The 16,865-nt window shown below is 60.3% G+C and overlaps 4 protein-coding genes across 4 annotated transcripts; 2 read left to right on the top strand and 2 right to left on the bottom strand.

The window, feature by feature from the left end:
* Positions 1-238: 238 nt before the first annotated feature.
* CMQ_310 (udp-glucose:glycoprotein) lies at positions 239-4,847 on the top strand (the record flags this gene model as incomplete). Its single annotated transcript, XM_014313932.1, has 2 exons — positions 239-333; positions 392-4,847. 2 exons carry the CDS (start codon positions 239-241, stop codon positions 4,845-4,847), a joined length of 4,551 nt encoding a protein of 1,516 aa, XP_014169407.1.
* An 870-nt stretch (positions 4,848-5,717) lies between these two features.
* CMQ_234 (DNA repair and recombination protein rad54) lies at positions 5,718-8,147 on the bottom strand (the record flags this gene model as incomplete). The annotated part of the gene is made up of 1 exon (XM_014313856.1): positions 5,718-8,147. The coding sequence occupies one exon, from the start codon at positions 8,145-8,147 to the stop codon at positions 5,718-5,720; it is 2,430 nt and encodes an 809-aa protein (XP_014169331.1).
* Positions 8,148-8,698: 551 nt separating this feature from the next.
* CMQ_134 (spindle-pole body protein) lies at positions 8,699-13,000 on the top strand (the record flags this gene model as incomplete). The annotated part of the gene is made up of 1 exon (XM_014313756.1): positions 8,699-13,000. The coding sequence occupies one exon, from the start codon at positions 8,699-8,701 to the stop codon at positions 12,998-13,000; it is 4,302 nt and encodes a 1,433-aa protein (XP_014169231.1).
* Positions 13,001-13,760: 760 nt separating this feature from the next.
* On the bottom strand, positions 13,761-15,502 carry CMQ_219 (metacaspase; the record flags this gene model as incomplete). The annotated part of the gene is made up of 7 exons (XM_014313841.1): positions 13,761-13,786; positions 13,858-14,027; positions 14,094-14,532; positions 14,589-14,852; positions 15,033-15,054; positions 15,264-15,348; positions 15,417-15,502. The coding sequence occupies 7 exons, from the start codon at positions 15,500-15,502 to the stop codon at positions 13,761-13,763; spliced, it is 1,092 nt and encodes a 363-aa protein (XP_014169316.1).
* Between the last annotated feature and the right edge of the window lie 1,363 nt (positions 15,503-16,865).

The raw sequence follows: 16,865 nt of genomic DNA, 5'->3' as shown, positions 1-16,865 counted from the left end.
TTCTGTCAGGCTGAGAGATACATATCTGCTTCTCTCGTGCTTCTTGAAAAGGCTCTTGCAAAGGCCTGGTGCTAAAAGCAAACTCAGCCTTGTCTCACATTCAACGATCAAGTACGAGTTGGAAGAACTGCCCACGACATACGAATCCCCGTGCTTTTCCTGTGGCTTCGCCACATCTGCGTCCAGGATGGCGCATCACAAGCTCTTCTGGGGGGTGGGGACATCACTGCTAGCAGCGATGGCCTTGCTCCCGTCTGGGTCAACTGCAGCATCCTCGGTCAACGTGGGCATGATCGCCTCGTTCCCCTCGCCGCCCTATCTAACAGAGCTTCTGTAAGTCTGCCCCGTTCTGATGTCGGCTGTACAATGTGCATTGGCTGACCAGCACCAGGGAGACGGCTGCCCAAGAGAATGCGTCGAGCTATTTCCCCATCCTCGATCGGGTGGCCAGCGGTCACTTCAGCCAGGCTGCGACGGATCGAGACCTGTATGAGTCATTTCTGAGCCTGCTGCAGGAGGACAATCGTGTGTCCAGTGCGGAGGCTCTATCGACGTTCAAGCTAGCTTTGTCGTTGCGGTCGGCAGCTCCTCGGATCGAAGCCCACTTTCAGTATTACCGCACGGCTGTCGAAGCACAGGTGGCCGACAGTCCGGAAAGCTGCGATCAGTGGATTTTGTGGCAGGGCGGGCAGTACTGCTCGCCTTCGCTGGACAAGGCCACGGCAACGGTTCGGAATCATGAGGCGCAGCGGAAGGCGCTGCCGTTTGACACGAAACTGGGCGACGGAGTGGATGCCATCCTCTACGCCGACATCACGTCTCCCGATTTTGGGCCGTTCCACACCTTTCTAGCAGCGAAGGCGCGAAAGGGCGAGCTTGCGTACCGTCTGCGTCACGTGCGAAGTGCGAGCTCAGCAGGCCGGGAAGACTCGCTGGAACGGCTGCCCGTCAGCGGCTACGGCGTGGAGCTGGCGCTGAAGCGGACGGACTACATTGTGATCGACGACCGGGAGGCGGAGGCAGCAGCGGCAACGACGACAGCGAGTGCAGACGAGGTGGTGCTGGACGGGTCGGACGAGGTGGCCGACCTCAAGGCGCTGTCCAAGTCGGAGTTGGCGGAACTGGGCCTCAAGGCAGCAGACTACATCGTGCAGAGTGCAGATCCGCTGGCGACGCTGTTGAAGGTGACGCAGGACTTTCCCAAGTACTCGAGCGCGATGGCGGCCCACGAGGTGTCGGAGGCGTTTGCGACGGAGCATCGGGCAAACCGGGCGCTGCTGGTGCCATCGGGTATGAACGTGCTCTGGATGAACGGGGTGCAGCTCACGGAGCGGCAGATGCAGGCGTTTGCGCTGGTAGACATGATCCGACGCGAGCGGGAGCTGGTGAACGGTATGCGGACACTGGGACTCAGCGGCGAGGAGGCGGTCTCGGTGCTGGGCCACGATGCAGTGGCGACATCCAAGGCGACGGACACGCCGCTGCGATTCGACTGGCGGGACGAGCTGGAGGAGGGCCGGGCGATCGTGTGGCTGAACAACCTCGAGACGGACGCACGATACGCCGACTTCCCGAGCAACATCAGGGCGTTACTGCAAGGCGGCCAGCGCGGACAGATCCCGGCAGTGCGGCGCAACATGTTCCACCAGGTGTACACAGTCGACCTGGCAAACGAGGCGGACGTGCAGCTGGTGACGGAGCAGCTGCAGGGGTTTGTGCGGCGGATGCTGCCGATCCGGTTCGGATTCGTGCCGCTGACATACAGCAAAGCGTCGACACGGCAAGCCAAGGCGGCATACTACCTGTTTGAGGCCTGTGGTATCAGCGGGCTGACGGCGTACCTGGAGCAGACGGTGCGAGACCACACAGCAGCGAGCGGACCGGATGCGCGGGCGTTTGCGGCAGTGTTAGAGGGCCACGTGGAAGCAGGATTCAAGACGGAGGACACGCCGCTGCTGACGCTAGACGAGGTGCTGAGATCGGAGCGGTACGAGCAGGCGATACGGCTGGCGCAGCACTGGACAGAGCGACTGGGGGCCGGATCCTCGACAGCAGCGCCAGCGATCTTTGTGGACGGTGTGGCGATGCCGCGCGATGGCAACTGGATACAGGCGATGAGCGCACGACTCGGACAGCATCTGCGGTCTTTGCAGGAGGCGGTGTACTACGGCCAGATCGGCGAGGACGACTGGGTGGCCGGACACTTTTTGCAAGGGGCGGTGACGACGCGGAATCCGTACATCTACCCGGACGAGAGCAGCGTCAACAACAAGCTATCGGTGGTAGACGTCGGACGACTGCACGCGGAGCACGCAGACCTCTTTGGCGACATTCCAGTGCTAGAGGCCGGGGCTGAGGCAGGGCCGGAGACATGGGCGGCTGTGACGGTGGTGGCGGACCTCGAGAGCGACGAGGGCGTCAAGCTGCTCTTTTCGGCGCTGCAGTTCGGGCTCAACAACGCGGGCGTGCGGCTGGACATTGTGCACAACCCGTCAGGACCGAGAAAATCGACGACGGGGCCAAAGGCAGTCAACGCGGCTCTGTGGAAGCAGCTGGAGCAGCTGGCCGGAGCAGAGTCATGGGAAGCACTCAAGACACTGATCACGACAAGCGAAGCGGCAGCAGCAAGCTATGTGGCGGCAGTGGAACGGTTCCGGACAGCGACGACGATTGAAGCCGGCGCCAACGCGGTGCTGCTGAACGGACGGCTCATCCAGCCGATCAAGCAGGCAGACGACTTTGGGCCGGACACGTTTGCGGCGCTGCTGGCGTTTGAGCAGCAAAAGCGAATCGAGCCGGTGTACGCAGCACTGGCCGACTTGGAACTAGGCGAACGGGTGTTGACATCGGCGTTGGCAGCAGCGAAGCTGACGTCGATGGTGGCACTGTCGACGATGGCGGACGAGCCGGAAGGCATATTCGAGGGCGGGCCAGCGCTGCGGACGACGACATTCCGAAAGTGGCAGACAGACCACACGAGCTTTGCGATAGGCGACGAGACGACGGCGACGATCCAGCTGACGGCGGTGGTGAACCCAGCCAGCGAGTTGGGCCAGCGATGGACGCCGCTGCTTTCCGTGTTGGCACAGCTGGACGGCGTGTTTCTGCGCGTGTTCCTCAACCCGGCTAACCGGCTGGACGAGCTGCCGGTCCGACGATTCTACCGAGCGGTGCTGGCAGCGACGCCGACGTTTGACGAGGTCAGCGGCCGGCTGGCGATACCACGAGCCCGCTTCGACGGACTGCCATCCGAGGCGCTGCTCAATCTGGGCATGGACGTGCCGGCAGCCTGGCTGGTGGCGCCCAAGACGTCGGTGCACGACCCGGACAACATCCGGCTGAGTGCGGTGCGCGGCGACGTGGAGGCGACCTACGAGCTGGAGCACATCCTGATCGAGGGCCATGCGCAGGAAGTGCAGACACAGAAAGGACAGAGGCCGCTGCCACCGCCGCGTGGAGCTCAGCTGGTGCTCACGACCGAGAGCGGCGTGCTGGGCGACACCATCATCATGGCCAACGTGGGCTACCTGCAGTTCAAGGCGAACCCAGGCCACTACCGAATCCAGCTGAAGCCAGGCCGCAGCGCGTCCGTGTTTGCGCTGCAGAGCGTGGGCGCCCAAGGCATGACGGCCGTGCCGGGCGACGAGGGCGACGACGTGGCGCTGATGGACTTCCAGGGAACGACGCTGTATCCGCGGCTGACACGGCGACCCGGCATGGAGGCCGAAGACGTGTTGGAGGAGGGAGGCAGCAGCGTGGCCGAGTACATGGCCAAGGGGATCCGATTTGCCGAGGGGATTTTGGGGAAGAAAGACAAGAACAAGATGAAGGAGAAGAAGGCCACACAGGCCGACATCAACATCTTCTCGGTCGCCAGCGGTCATCTGTACGAGCGGATGCTCAACATCATGATGGTCAGCGTGATGCGGCACACGCAGCACTCGGTCAAGTTCTGGTTCATCGAGCAGTTCCTGTCGCCGTCGTTTCGGGAGTTTATCCCGATACTGGCGGCTGCCTACGGCTTCGAGTACGAGATGGTGACGTACAAGTGGCCGCACTGGTTGCGGGCGCAGCGCGAGAAGCAGCGGGAGATCTGGGGCTACAAGATTTTGTTTCTGGACGTGCTCTTCCCGCTGTCGCTGCAAAAGGTCATCTTTGTCGATGCCGACCAGATCGTGCGGACGGACCTGTACGATCTCGTGACGCTGGACCTGGGTGGTGCCCCGTACGGCTTCACGCCGATGTGCGACTCGCGCGTCGAGATGGAGGGCTTCCGGTTCTGGAAGCAGGGCTACTGGCATTCGTACCTCAGCCGGAACAGCCAGGGGCCGCCGGCGCCATACCACATCTCGGCGCTGTACGTGGTCGATCTGCAGCGGTTCCGGGCGATCGCGGCCGGCGATCGGCTGCGCCAGACCTACCACACCCTCTCGGCCGACCCGAACAGCCTGGCGAACCTGGACCAGGACCTGCCGAACCACATGCAGTTCCAGATCCCCATCTTCAGTCTGCCGCAGGACTGGCTCTGGTGCGAGACCTGGTGCGCCGACGAGGCGCTCGCGACCGCCCGCACGATCGATCTGTGCAACAACCCGGAGACGAAGGAGCCGAAGCTCGACCGCGCCCGTCGCCAGGTGCCCGAGTGGACTGTCTACGACGACGAGATCGCTGCGCTGGCGAAGGAGCACCGGGAACGGGGCGGACAGGGCGGCGGAGACCGACGACAGGGCATGCCGATGAGAGCAGCAGACGAGACGAGTGAGCTGAGTGGAGATCTACGTGGAGAGACTGCAGGAGAGACGGCAGCAGAAGTTGGGACAGAACCACGGGTCCGGGATGAGCTATAGTTAGATGTAGCAGAATATCAACGTCAGCTTGGACCTTTTAGTGTTGATTGCTGTGAGGCCAAGTGTGGTGGTGCTGGTGGTGCTGGTGGTGCTGGTGAGTCTGTTAGTCTGGAGAGTCTGGTAAGTGCTAATGGGTGCTTAACTTGCTGCTAGAGACGAAAGAATGCATCTCTTTTACATTACGTAAGCATACACTGAACGGACAGCGTTTATTTAGAGTCTTTATACCGAGTATTATAGAAACATACTCTGTAAAAGCGACCAAATTCATTACATAAGCAGAAACATGCTTCTCATAAGACATAGTGTTTACGGAGTACAGACAACCCGACCATTCCACAAAAGCCGAGTCGACCATTGTAGGTCTATTTACGTCGTATAGGATATTTTAGTTAGTAATCCCTACTAAGAAAATCACTGCCTTAGGCTTGTCTTCCACGTCTTATACTATGTTAAAGGGTGGCATAAGTGCTGCAAATGCGTAAGGTTGTCGTAGGTATAGTGCAAGGTGGAAATACACATACAACCTATAGCGTTTAGTGCCTTGACCAACCTATTTTATAAGGCCTAAACACGTCGGCATAGCTTAAAAGTACCTAACCACAAGATGATTATTAAGTGAAAATAGACCCACAATGGTCGACTCGGCTTTTGTGGAATGGTCGGGTTGTAGACACCCATTAGGAGTTAATTAGCGTCACATCGCTCTACTGGCTCTCCTAAGCAAGCTTGTCCATCCGTCGAGTTGACGACAAGCCTCCAGCTAGTAGTAAACTGCTCTTATTCCCACGCTAATCAGTGCACCTGCATCGTTCATCATTACATAAGCAACTCCTCCCGATTCCCATCTCGTCAACCCATCTCCATCCCTTAATGTGATATATACTGGAATACAGCCGACACCTCAGCCTCGTCCGCCTCCTGCCGCAACAGCAGGTCCTGGATTGCCTTGAGGCCGTCGCCGGTCATGTGGTTCCACGTGCTCGTGTCGCCGTACAGCATCGCCGGCGCCTTGAGGATCTGCCGTCCGTCCGGCCGACAGCGCTTGCACTTGAACGTGTCGTGTGTGTCGCTGCGCGTGGTCCCGGCGCCGCGGAACTGGAAGAGCTCCTTGAGGCTGTCGAGGCTAAAGTGGCGCTCGACGTCGTCGCCGGCCGCCGCGTCCACCACACACGTCGACAGCGACTGCTTGTGGCTCTGCCGCTGAAAAATCTTCTCCTCGATCGTGCCGGTCGCGATGAACCGGTACACGAAGCAGTCCTTCTTCTGGCCGTCACGCCACACACGCGCGAGCGCTTGCTGGTCCGCCGCCGGGTTCCAGTCCGGGTCGAAGAGCACCAGCCGGTTCGCCCCGATCAGGTTGAGCCCGCAGCCACCGGCCTTGGACGACAACAAAAAAATGAACTCGCTGCCGTCGGGGTCGTTGAACCGGTCCACCAGCTTCTGCCGCTTGCTCACGTTCATCGTGCCGTCCAGCCGCAGACAGCCGTACGCCCGGTTGCGGCACAGACGCTCAAACAGGTCCAACGTCGACGTGTAGTTGGAGATGAGCACGATCTTGTCGTTGGTCTCGGCACGGATTCGCGCCAACATCCGCTCCAGCACCATCATCTTGCCGCTGTACCACGGCTTCACCTCGCGGTCGCGCCCGCGCGCCTCCTTGGCCACGTAGTCGTCCGGACAGCACCGCTCCGACCCCGGCAGGTCATCCGCCAGGTTCAGCAGATCCGGGTGGTTGCACAGCTTCTTCAGGATGTTGATCGCCTTGAGCGGCTGGCTGCCCTTGCCGCGCAGCAGCGCCTGGATGTCTGGCGACGTGATGAAGTAGTTGTACAGGTCCAGCTGGAACGGCGCCAGGTTGCAAAATACCACGTGCTCGTACTTGACCGGCAGGTACTTGGACAGGATGTCGTTGGTCCGCCGGATGATGAACTTGTTGACCACCGCCAGCAGCTCGGCCAGACAGGCGTCGCCCTTTTTGCGCTCGTCTGGTCCGGCATCGGCATCGCGGCCGCGCAAGATCGGCAGCTCGAACCGACGCCGGAACTCGAGCCGGCTGCCGAGCAGGTCCGGGTTCGCAAAGCTGATCAACGCAAAGTACTCGGACAGGTCGTTCTGGATCGGCGTGCCCGAGAGGATGACCCGTCGCGACACCTGTAGGTTGTTGAGCGCGCTGAACGTCTGACTGTCGCCGTTCTTGAGCCGGTGGCCCTCATCGCAGAGCATCAGCCCGATCTTGGTGTGCTTGAGCTCCTCCACGTTAAGCCGCAGCGTCTCGTACGAGACAATAATCACCGGCCGCGTCACTGCCCGCCCGCTCGCAATTGCCCACTGCCGCAGCTGTCGTGTCAGATCCTCCTTGGACGCCTTGCCGTCAATGGCAAACGGCGTGATCGCGTCTGCGCCCAGCCACTTGACCAGCTCATTGGCCCAGTTGCGCACCAGGCTCGACGGACACGCCACGATCGCCTTCTGGATGCTCGGCCGGCCTGCTTCCGGCGACTGCTTTAGCAGCGTCCACAGCAGCGTGATGCACTGCAGCGTCTTGCCCAGGCCCATCTCGTCCGCCATGATGCAGCCGTTGGCCTTGGCGTCGATCATCCCCGTCACGCACCGGTACATGAACCGCACCCCCTCGATCTGGTGCGGCCGTAGCACCTTGGCCAGCCGCGGATCAATCACGACCGGCACCCGTGGCCGCTCGCCCTCCACCTTTTTCTGGATCCCCAGGATCTCTGCCAGGCTCTTGTGCACCAAGGGGGTCTCCGGTGCTGCCACCACCTGCGTGGCTTCTGCCTCTGCTGTCCCGGCTTCCGCCCCCTCTTTCGGCCGGTCATCGATCGTCGGATCGTACAGCACAATCGCAAACTCGCCGCTAGGGTCGTGCAGCGGCTTGGCCACAAACGCCCGGCCCTGCCGCATCCCCAGCGCCGGCGGCGGCCGGCTCGGGTTGTACGCCGCACTGTTCTTGTTGGCCAGCGGCACCACAAACGACTTGCGGAACGCCTGCTCCTTGTCCAAAACCCGGAACACTGGGAACTTGTTGGCTTCGCGCGTCGTCAGCGCCAGCCGGTCCGCGTTCGTGTACGGCTTGTCCGCGTCCTCGCTGCCGTCTGCTCCCTTGTAGTCCACCCGCTTGCGCTTGCGTGTCGGCCGCTCGGCCGCCGCCCGCATCGTCGCTGATCCCGGACAGCGGAACGGCTTGTGCAGTGCATCGGCCGGCTTGCCTACACGTCCGCGAGGCACATTCTCCTTGTTGCTGTTGGCCGTGCCAGACACAGCCGTGCGTGGCGTTGTCATCACCGTTGCCCTGTGCCGTCAACAGCTGTCCCAATTGAAGAGAGATAAGTACTCACATTGTGGTCGTGATGCTCACTGTTTGTCTTTGCTCACTCGTCGACCTGAAAAAACAAAATGTGGCCGTTATAAGCTGCAGCCTGAGGAAAGAGCAACCGCGTCTGCCTGCTACATTGAAACCCGCAACACACGCGCAATCATGTGACTGGAAGAGCTAGGAGGGGTCGTGACTATGCAAATGCGCTAGTCCCTTTCTGGATTCATGTAAACATGTCCTTGGACGCGCCGCAGAATGTGGATCGCCCGTCAATACTTTTTCGACGAACAAGACTCATGCTAGCACCCGGCCATGATTGTGCTGCTCTGTTTTTTTTCCTTATTCCTGCATCGATACTAGCATGAGAGCACGGCAAGAGAGCCGACCAGACGAACAGCGTGCCGCACACGCCTCAATGCATCACGCACAGCGAACAACCATCAACCAGACACCATAGAGCATCAGCCCGAATACGACCCCGTAACCCATCTGGCCATACGCCCCATCGCCGACCGCCATGGGCTATCCGGGCATGGGCAGTCTCGACACGCCGCGCACCAACGTGGGCGACGCCACCTTTCTGAACCGGCCGCCCGACTTTGACGTCTCGCAAGAGGCCACATTCCACTCGCCCACTAAAGAGGATGACATCTTCCACCAGATGCGCAATGGCGGCGGCCGCCCGAGCCTGCGGACACCCCGGGGCGGTAACAATGCTGCCGGCCGTGCGCCCTTTAGCAATCGGCTGAACCTGCCGGCTGGCATTGGCGGCGTCGAGTTCACTCCGCTGCTCAAGTCAGCCACGCGCAACAGCGCCCGCCGGCCAGCCGGCAAGGAGAACGGTGCCACCGGAGCCGTACCTTTCTCGCTCGACCGCATCGACGAGGACTACTCGCGCATCGGCTCGTTTGTCGAGAGCACGCCGCTGCCCAACATCGACAGCAGCAGCATCATGGCCGCCACCCCAATCGCCATGCGACAGAACAATACCTCCTTCTCGTCCAAGAACAAAGACGGTCCGCTCCAGGACGGCAACCAGCTTTCACTGCGCGAGCAGGAAAATGTCATCGATAGGATCGAAAAGGAAAACTTCGGCCTCAAGCTTAAGATCCACTTCCTCGAGGAGGCTCTCCGAAAGGCCGGCCCCGGCTTCAGCGAGGCTGCCCTCAAGGAGAACACCGAGCTCAAGGTCGACAAGGTCACCCTGCAGCGCGAGCTGCATCGCTACAAGAAGCTCGTCGCGTCTGCCGAGCAGAACCTTGAAAACTACCGCCGTGAGATGCACGACATGCAGGACAAGATGGCCCAGCGCCACGCCGACAAGGACCTCCGTGCCGAGGTCGAACGGTTGCGCGAGGAGCTTGCCGCCAAAAATGCCGACCTCGACGACCTCCAGCGCCAGGCCAACGCCCAGGCTGAGAAACTGCGCGACGACATCGAGGACCTTGAGGCCGACGTCCGCGAAAAGGACCGCATCATCAGCCAGAAGGAAGACGAGCTGGAGGAGCTGCAACTCTCCATGGAGGCCCGTCTCGAGGACAATCGCCAGCACATCCAGGAGCTCGAGGAAAAGGCCGGCTCGAGCGAGAAGCTGGACGAGGCCAAGGAGACCATCGAGGGCCTCGAGGCCGACGTGCGTCGCCTCGAGCAGCAGTCCGACGAGATGAAGACGAAGCTGGACGAGGCCGTGACCGAGCGCCAGCGCGCCGAAGACGATCTTGAAGAGCTGCAGGAGGAGATGGCCAACAAGTCCGTCCACACAAAGGGCCTGTCGCGCCAGGTCGAGGAGAAGCTGGCACGGCTGCAGACCGACGTCGACAAGGCCCAGCGCGAGTGCGCCCAGCTCAGCGAGAAGCGCGACGAGCAGGCCCGCGAGGCCGACGACCTGAAACAGAAGCTCAAGGAGTCCCGACAGGCCCGCGACGATGCCGAGCGCGAGGCCTTATCTGCCTCCACACAGCTCAAGGAGGTGCAGGCCGACCTCAACATGCTGCGCGACCAGAAGGCGCTGCTGCAGACGCGCCACGACGCCCTGACCAACGAGTCGGCGTCGCTGCAGCGAGACGTCTCGCGACTGCAGAAGACCGTCGCCCAGCTCGAGGCTGACGTCGAGGCTGAGCGCCAACACGGCGCCGAGGCTGAGCGGAACACCCAAGTCCAGTTCCTGTCCGAGATTGACCGACTCAGCAAGGAGATCAGCAACCTGCGCACGGAGATCGCCGAGAAGGAGCACCTCTATGACATTGACAGCGACAAGTGGGACACGGACCGCCAGCACCTCGAGGCCGAGCGAGACCGGCTGCAGCAGTCGATCGATCGGCTCCGTGAGGCCGAGGGCGCGCTCTCGGGCAAGGAGGCCCAGCTCAAGGAGCTGATGGACGGTGAGAAGGACCGACACGATGCCGAAGAGGCCGTGCTGCGACGACAGCTCGAGAGCGCCCAGAAGCAGCTGCAGCTGCGACAGGAAACGCTAGACAGCCTGCGCAAAGAGCTCGCCTCTGTGCGGGACGAGCTGCGCACGGCCGACGTCAACAACGAGACGCTCCGAGCCAAGGCAGAACGGCTGCAGGACGAGGTCGATGCGCTTCAGGCGGCCCTGGACAGCGAGACCAGCAAGGCGCGGGCAGGTAGCAGCAGCTTCAACACGTCGACAGCGACAGCAGCAGCAACAGCAACAAGCCAACAGCTGGAGAGACTCCGACAGCAGCTGACCGAGTCCAGCGCCAGTCTCGCCAAGAGCAGCAAGGACAAACAGGAGCTGCAGCAGCAGGTGGCCGACATCAACACGGAGCTGCACTCGCTGCGATCATCGCTGACAGAGGCCAAGGCAGAGCGCGACGAGATGGAGGAGGAGCTGCGACGGGCACGAGAACACGAGGGCGAGACGTTCCGGCTAGACCACGAACGCATCGACCTGCGGACGGCAAAGATGAAGCTCGACGGTGAGGTGCGGCGACTGCGCGAGGAGAACAAGGCGCTGGCCGAGCAGTGTCAGACGCTGGAGAAGACGCTGGAAGAGGAGCTGGACAAGGCCGCGAGCGAGGAGGAGCGGTTGGGCCAGGAGATCCGGGAACTGCAGAGCGAGCGGGTACGATCAACGACGACAGAGAGCCAAGAATTGCAGGCGGCACGACGAGCGATGCGCGAACTCGAACGACGCATCCAAGACCACGAGATCAAGGCTGAGGCAGCAGCCGCGGCAGCAGCAGCCAAGATGACACCGGTTCGTGGAGGCAGCAGTGCAAATGTTGACGGCGACAACGACACGACAGGTGAGATCGGGATGCTGCGACGCGACCTGACAGAGGCACGAGCAAAGGAACGAGCCTACCTGCAGCGCGAAGCAGCCCAGAAGGACGCGGTCAAGACGTTGCGGCGACAGATTGTCGACCTCGAACGGGCGGCCCATGAGGCAGAGATCAACCGGCTGATGGGCTCGCCGTCGGTGACGGAAGATGTCGAGTCGGCAGCAGCAGCCGCAGTCGAGGCAGCAGCAGAAGCAGCAACGCGCCAGGCTGAGATTCGGCAGCTGCGAGACCAGCTCACGGCAGCGCAGCAGGCCGGCAACGAGCTGAGACGGACGGTGCGTGAGATGGAGCGACGGGCGGCCACCTGGGACGCAGCAGCCGGCGAGCTGGACGCACGGATGAGCGAGATGGAAGAAGAACGTGCCGAGTTCGAAGCGCGGATAGGCGAGGTCGAGGAGGAGCGAGCAGTGTTGGAACAAGCGCTGGACGAGGCACAAGATGCGGCAGCCGAAACGGTGGCGACGATGCAGAAGATGCAGGTGAAGCTGGAGCGATACCGAAACGAGCGCGAAGAGCTGGCCCTAGCCCTGGCGGACGCACAGCACAACGGGTCGAGCAGCGGGTCAGGATCGGTGGCGGCGAGCGAGATGAGCCGCGAAGAGCGGAGCAACCTGCATGCGATGCTGCGGAAGACACAGGTGGAGGCCGAGGCGCTGGAGCGCGAGCTGCGTGACCACCGGACGGCACTGGACGAGGCCGCGCGAACCGAAGACGCACTGCGGGTGAAGCTGGATCGGGCCCGAAGCGAGCGGGCAGCCCATCGAGCTGATGCCGAGCGACTGCGCAACGAGGTCGAGGAGCTGCAGGCAGCCGCAGCCAGGACGCGGGCGGCCCTGCATTATGGGACGGGAACGTCGGCGGATGCAATGGCGGTGGCGATTGGGATGGCAACAGCAGGAAACGGCGAGACCAGTCGGGAGCTCATCCTGGCGACAGCAGCCGCCGTCCAGCATCACGAAATCGACACGGACGCACTCGTACGAGCGGCCGAGGAGCAGAGCATCCGTCACCACAAGGAGCTGCGTGGCTTCGGCATGCAGGTCGAGTGGATGCAGGCCCGGTGGGAGCGTGAGGCCCGATTGCGCTGTGGTGCCGTGCTGGCCAAGCAGCTGCTATCGCAGGATCTGGAGATGCGCATCGCCTGCAACAAGGCCGACCTGCGGATGCTGCAGGGAATTCTGCGCCAGTTGGGCGTGCGCGAGCCGACGCTGCTATCAGGAGGTGTCAGTGACGGTCGTGGCGACGGTCGTGGTTGCAGACCCATCGACTGCAGAGCCCGATGGCGACGTGCTCTCGTGGCTGTCTGCTTTGTCGTGCGGGTGCAAAAAGCTGCGGTCACGTGGGCTCAACACGAGGTCACGCGCCAGCGCCTGGTCGCAGCGGCTGAAGGCATGCGTAAGGCCGAGCGGATGCAGCAGATGCGCACCGCATGGCGACAGCAGCTGGCGGTGGCGACGATGACGACCGGCGGACGAGCGCCGGCCGCGGCGACAGCCATCAGCCGGACTTGAAGCAGAATGTCGGCTTGGATGGGGAACTTGCATGCTTGAAACGTTTTATTTTCCTCTTTTGCATCGTCTGTGGTGCCGGGGAGTTTGGAAGCCAGCGAGAGGGGGCCGATCTCTTGTGTTTGTCTTTTGGTTTCTTCTTTTGGTCTTTGGTCAGTCTTCTGGTTCGTCTTCGGGCAATGGCGTCTTGGCTTCACGATATGTTCTTGTCATGCCGTTCTCATCTTGGTCTTTGCGTTGCTCTTCGGTAGAAGCCCAAAAGGGTCGGTGGGGGAAACGCGAAATGGAACAAGGACGAATAAGTGTATCGGGCAGCTACGATCGTGAACGTATCCACAAACAAATGCCGTCATGTTGGGGACGTGTTGGCAGGTGCAATCTATCAAACTACGGAGTACGGAGTACAGAGCACGCATCCACAGCGAATTGGCCTGAATTATTGCTGTTTCTGCTATGAGAACCCGTGCAGGCAACCGATGCGAGCTGAAAAGAGTACGTGAGTCCGTAGGAAGAAAATAATGACAACAGCAATACCACGAGAAGAAGCGGCGCGCACGTCCCGTCTCCCTTTTCCCTGTCCCATATACCAATTTGTCGTTGCCCCAACAAAGGATTGAAAGCTAGCAGAATGAAACCTCCCAAGAGCAAGCCCAGCTAAAAATCCAAAGAATTATTTATGGTAAAAAATAAAAACACAACAAGGAACGCCGGTAGCGATGGCCCACGACGGAAGCATCGCCAGTTGCGGTAGCATCATATTTTTTTACATTACAAATAGGAGATTCGTATCTAAAGCTGTCAGTTAGAAACCTGCTGTCCACGCTCAACACGAAAGCGAGACACCGAGGCTGGCAACATACCAAGAGGGTGCGAGCTTGACAGCTGCGGCCTCTGCGTGTACCGACTTTCGAGCTGGTCACGGATGCTGTTCAATAGCTGCACATAGCTCTGCTGCGGATTCTTCTTCAGCGACGAGATGAACGCCCACGACATGGCGCCCGTAGCCTGTGATGCAATCGTCGCATCCGCCCTGTAGGAGAGAGAAGAAGCTGATCAGTAAATGACACTAACGCCAGAAACAGCATCAATCACATACGAAGTCTGGTCATCCTTGCTGCCCGAGAGCATAATGACATCAGCCGGCGACGTCTTGGTAGCCAGAGAACGCGCCTGGGCCTCGTCGCCACCGGTGGCCTTCTTGAAGAAGCCCAGGATGTTGTTCGTAACCCCGTGCATGTCGCCCTGGCTGTACGATGATATCACATTCAGCAGGCCCTGGCCTGCCTCCTTCGCCAGGTTGGGCTGCTTGAGAATGCCCTGCGTCGAGTAGATGTACGGCAGGTCCAGCGCTGTGCCTGAGTGGCACGAGTCGAAGATGGCCGTCAGCCGAACACCGGCCTGCAATGGTCGTACCATGATGCGATGCATCTCGTCATCCGTGATGTGGCTGCGCGTCCGGAAGTCCACCGGGTAGATCACCTCGTCGTAGCCGTCGTCCTCGTCGCCGTCCAAGTCGCGCGTCTGCCCACCGTGACCTGCCGATGCTTGTTAGATCCAGATGACGCATGAGCAGAACAAGAAAAGTACTAACCAGAGTAGTGGAAGAAAAGAGAGTCGTTCGGCCGTGCATCCTTCACGAGCCAGTGCATTGCCCGCAGGATGTTCTCCTTGGTCGGCTGGCTCATTGGGTTCTGCTGGTCGTCTGTGAGGATCACCATATCCTCGCGCCGGTAGCCGAAATGCTCCACCAGGTACGATGACATATTTCGCACGTCGTTGATGCAGCCGCGCAGCTGGCCGCGCTGTCCAAAGTAGTTGATACCAATCAGAAGCGTTCCTTCCTCCGTCCCGTGCACTGGGAGTATTGGAAAGCGTAGCCTTGCGGAGCACCGCCGCCAAACTGCTGTGGTGTTTGCGGTGGCTTGTTCATGTTGTTCGGAGACGAGGGATCCATATATTGTATTCCTACGATGCGTGTTAGCTGTCTGCAACGTAAGAGACCCAGAGGCGACAGGGGGACGAAGGTAGGACATACCCGGCCCTGGCCTGGTTGTATACTGCGACTGTTCAGTGTACATGCCGCTGTATTGTTGCTGTGGCGGCGGCTGTTGTGCTGGTAGTGGTATTGGTTGTTGTTGAGGGTGGTGTTGATGGTGTTGTGTCGGCGACTGCTGCTGCTGTGGTAGTGGCGACGGTTAACGAAAGAGGTTAGTCGCCATACAAGTTTCTCTTAAAGAGTAGTCCGGTCAGCGAGGGTAGTATTTACCTGACTGTAACCGTACGATTGCATCGGCTGCGGCTGTTGCTGGAAATACATCTGGTTCGGGGGCATGTAACCATACTGTTGAGGGCTGTCGAAACCAGCTTGTTTAGCAGATGTATTCCGAGCAAGGGGGTTGTCCAGGACACGAAAGCTTACAAACCGTAGGCTGGACCAGCAAAGGCACCCGGCGGAGGAGCGCCGCCATAGGGAGCGTAGCCCTGGGTAGGATATCCTCCAGACATTGTGCTTGCGCTACAGATGCGAGTCGCAAAACTGCGCGATTTTGCAAAAGTTTTATGGTGGGCGTGGAAGTGGCAGGGGACGTATGGAGCTCAAAGAAGTATAGAGCTCGAGGCTGGCAAAACGAGAGAGAGCGGCCGATACGAGAGCTGTAGCTGCGGCGTAAAGCCGAACTCAGAGCGCTTTGCGACAGAAGGCTGTATGATGCGCTGCCGAAACGAATGTGTTTGTTTGGGTAGCGATTGAGCGGATGTGAAAAAGCCGCGGATTTGGCACTGCTTGTGCTAGGATGCCGTCGACTCTATGACCGAACGAAGGAGGCCCTAACCCTACATGAGCGACGTGCGTTACTCGGGAGTGTGGTGGTGGAACAGGGGGAACTGGCACTGCGCAAGGGAATGTGACAAGGGCGCGCGGCATATAAAGGAATGGAAGCGAGGATGTGGAACGGAAGAAAGGAGACGACGACGGGGAGAAGCAACGACGGGAACAAAGCGGTGGGACGGACGGCAGACGGGCAGAGCTGAGCCCGCTGACGCAAGGAGGCAGAAAGGGGAACTTTGGGAGCGGCTACGAGAAAAGGGAGATGCCGGAGAGAGGGGGATATATTCGTGGGGTGCGATGGGACCAGCGGGCGCGTGCAGCGAGAGGATAGGGCAGGGAGGACATACAGGATCGAGCTAGCGACCGTTTCTGCGGGCGTTAGGCTGCAAGACTTGGTTGGTCGACAGAGAGGCGATAGAGAGGCGGTAGAGTGGCTATGGAGCAACGGATGGCACGGATTGAGCACGATGCCGGATTGAGGGCGAGTTGGGAGAAGGTGGAAAAATAGAGGTTGGGCAGGAGAGAAATTTGGACGGAGAGAAAGCGAGGTCGAGCAAGGGTGGGGAGAGAGGCAAGAGAGGGGCGGCTTCAGCGTGGATCTTAAGCTTGCTGACTGAAGGCTGGGCGAGCTTTTGGGACAATGGAGATGGAAAGAAAAGCAGAAAGAGGGCCAAGGTGATAGAAGAAAGGGCGGGATGGTGGACGAGAGAGCTGTGTGCCGTGTGATTGGACCACGGCAGGAACGGCCCAGATGCGACTCGCAGGAACGAGCTCCTGCCTCTTTTTCAGTCTTCAGCTCTGGCAGGCAGGCTTTGCAGCGGGGCTCCCCTCTCAGGCCCTGGTGGGAAAGGGAAAAACAGGCCGAGATGGACGGATGTTGGTGGTGCGGACGAGAGCGAGACTTGGCCTGAGGCGCTAACAGCCGGCGTAGTGCAGCTAGTGCGATTGGATAGGAGTGACAAGAAGACTATTAGGGGAAAGGAAAAAAGAAAGAAAAAGAAAAAGATATCTTAGGAGGAAAAAAAAGTTAGGCAGAAAATT

Source organism: Grosmannia clavigera, assembly GCF_000143105.1.
Source record: "Grosmannia clavigera kw1407 unplaced genomic scaffold GCSC_179, whole genome shotgun sequence".
NCBI lineage: Eukaryota > Fungi > Ascomycota > Sordariomycetes > Ophiostomatales > Ophiostomataceae > Leptographium > Leptographium clavigerum.
The sequence above is the reverse complement of the archived record's forward strand: the minus strand, read 5'-3'. Positions and strand labels throughout refer to the sequence as shown.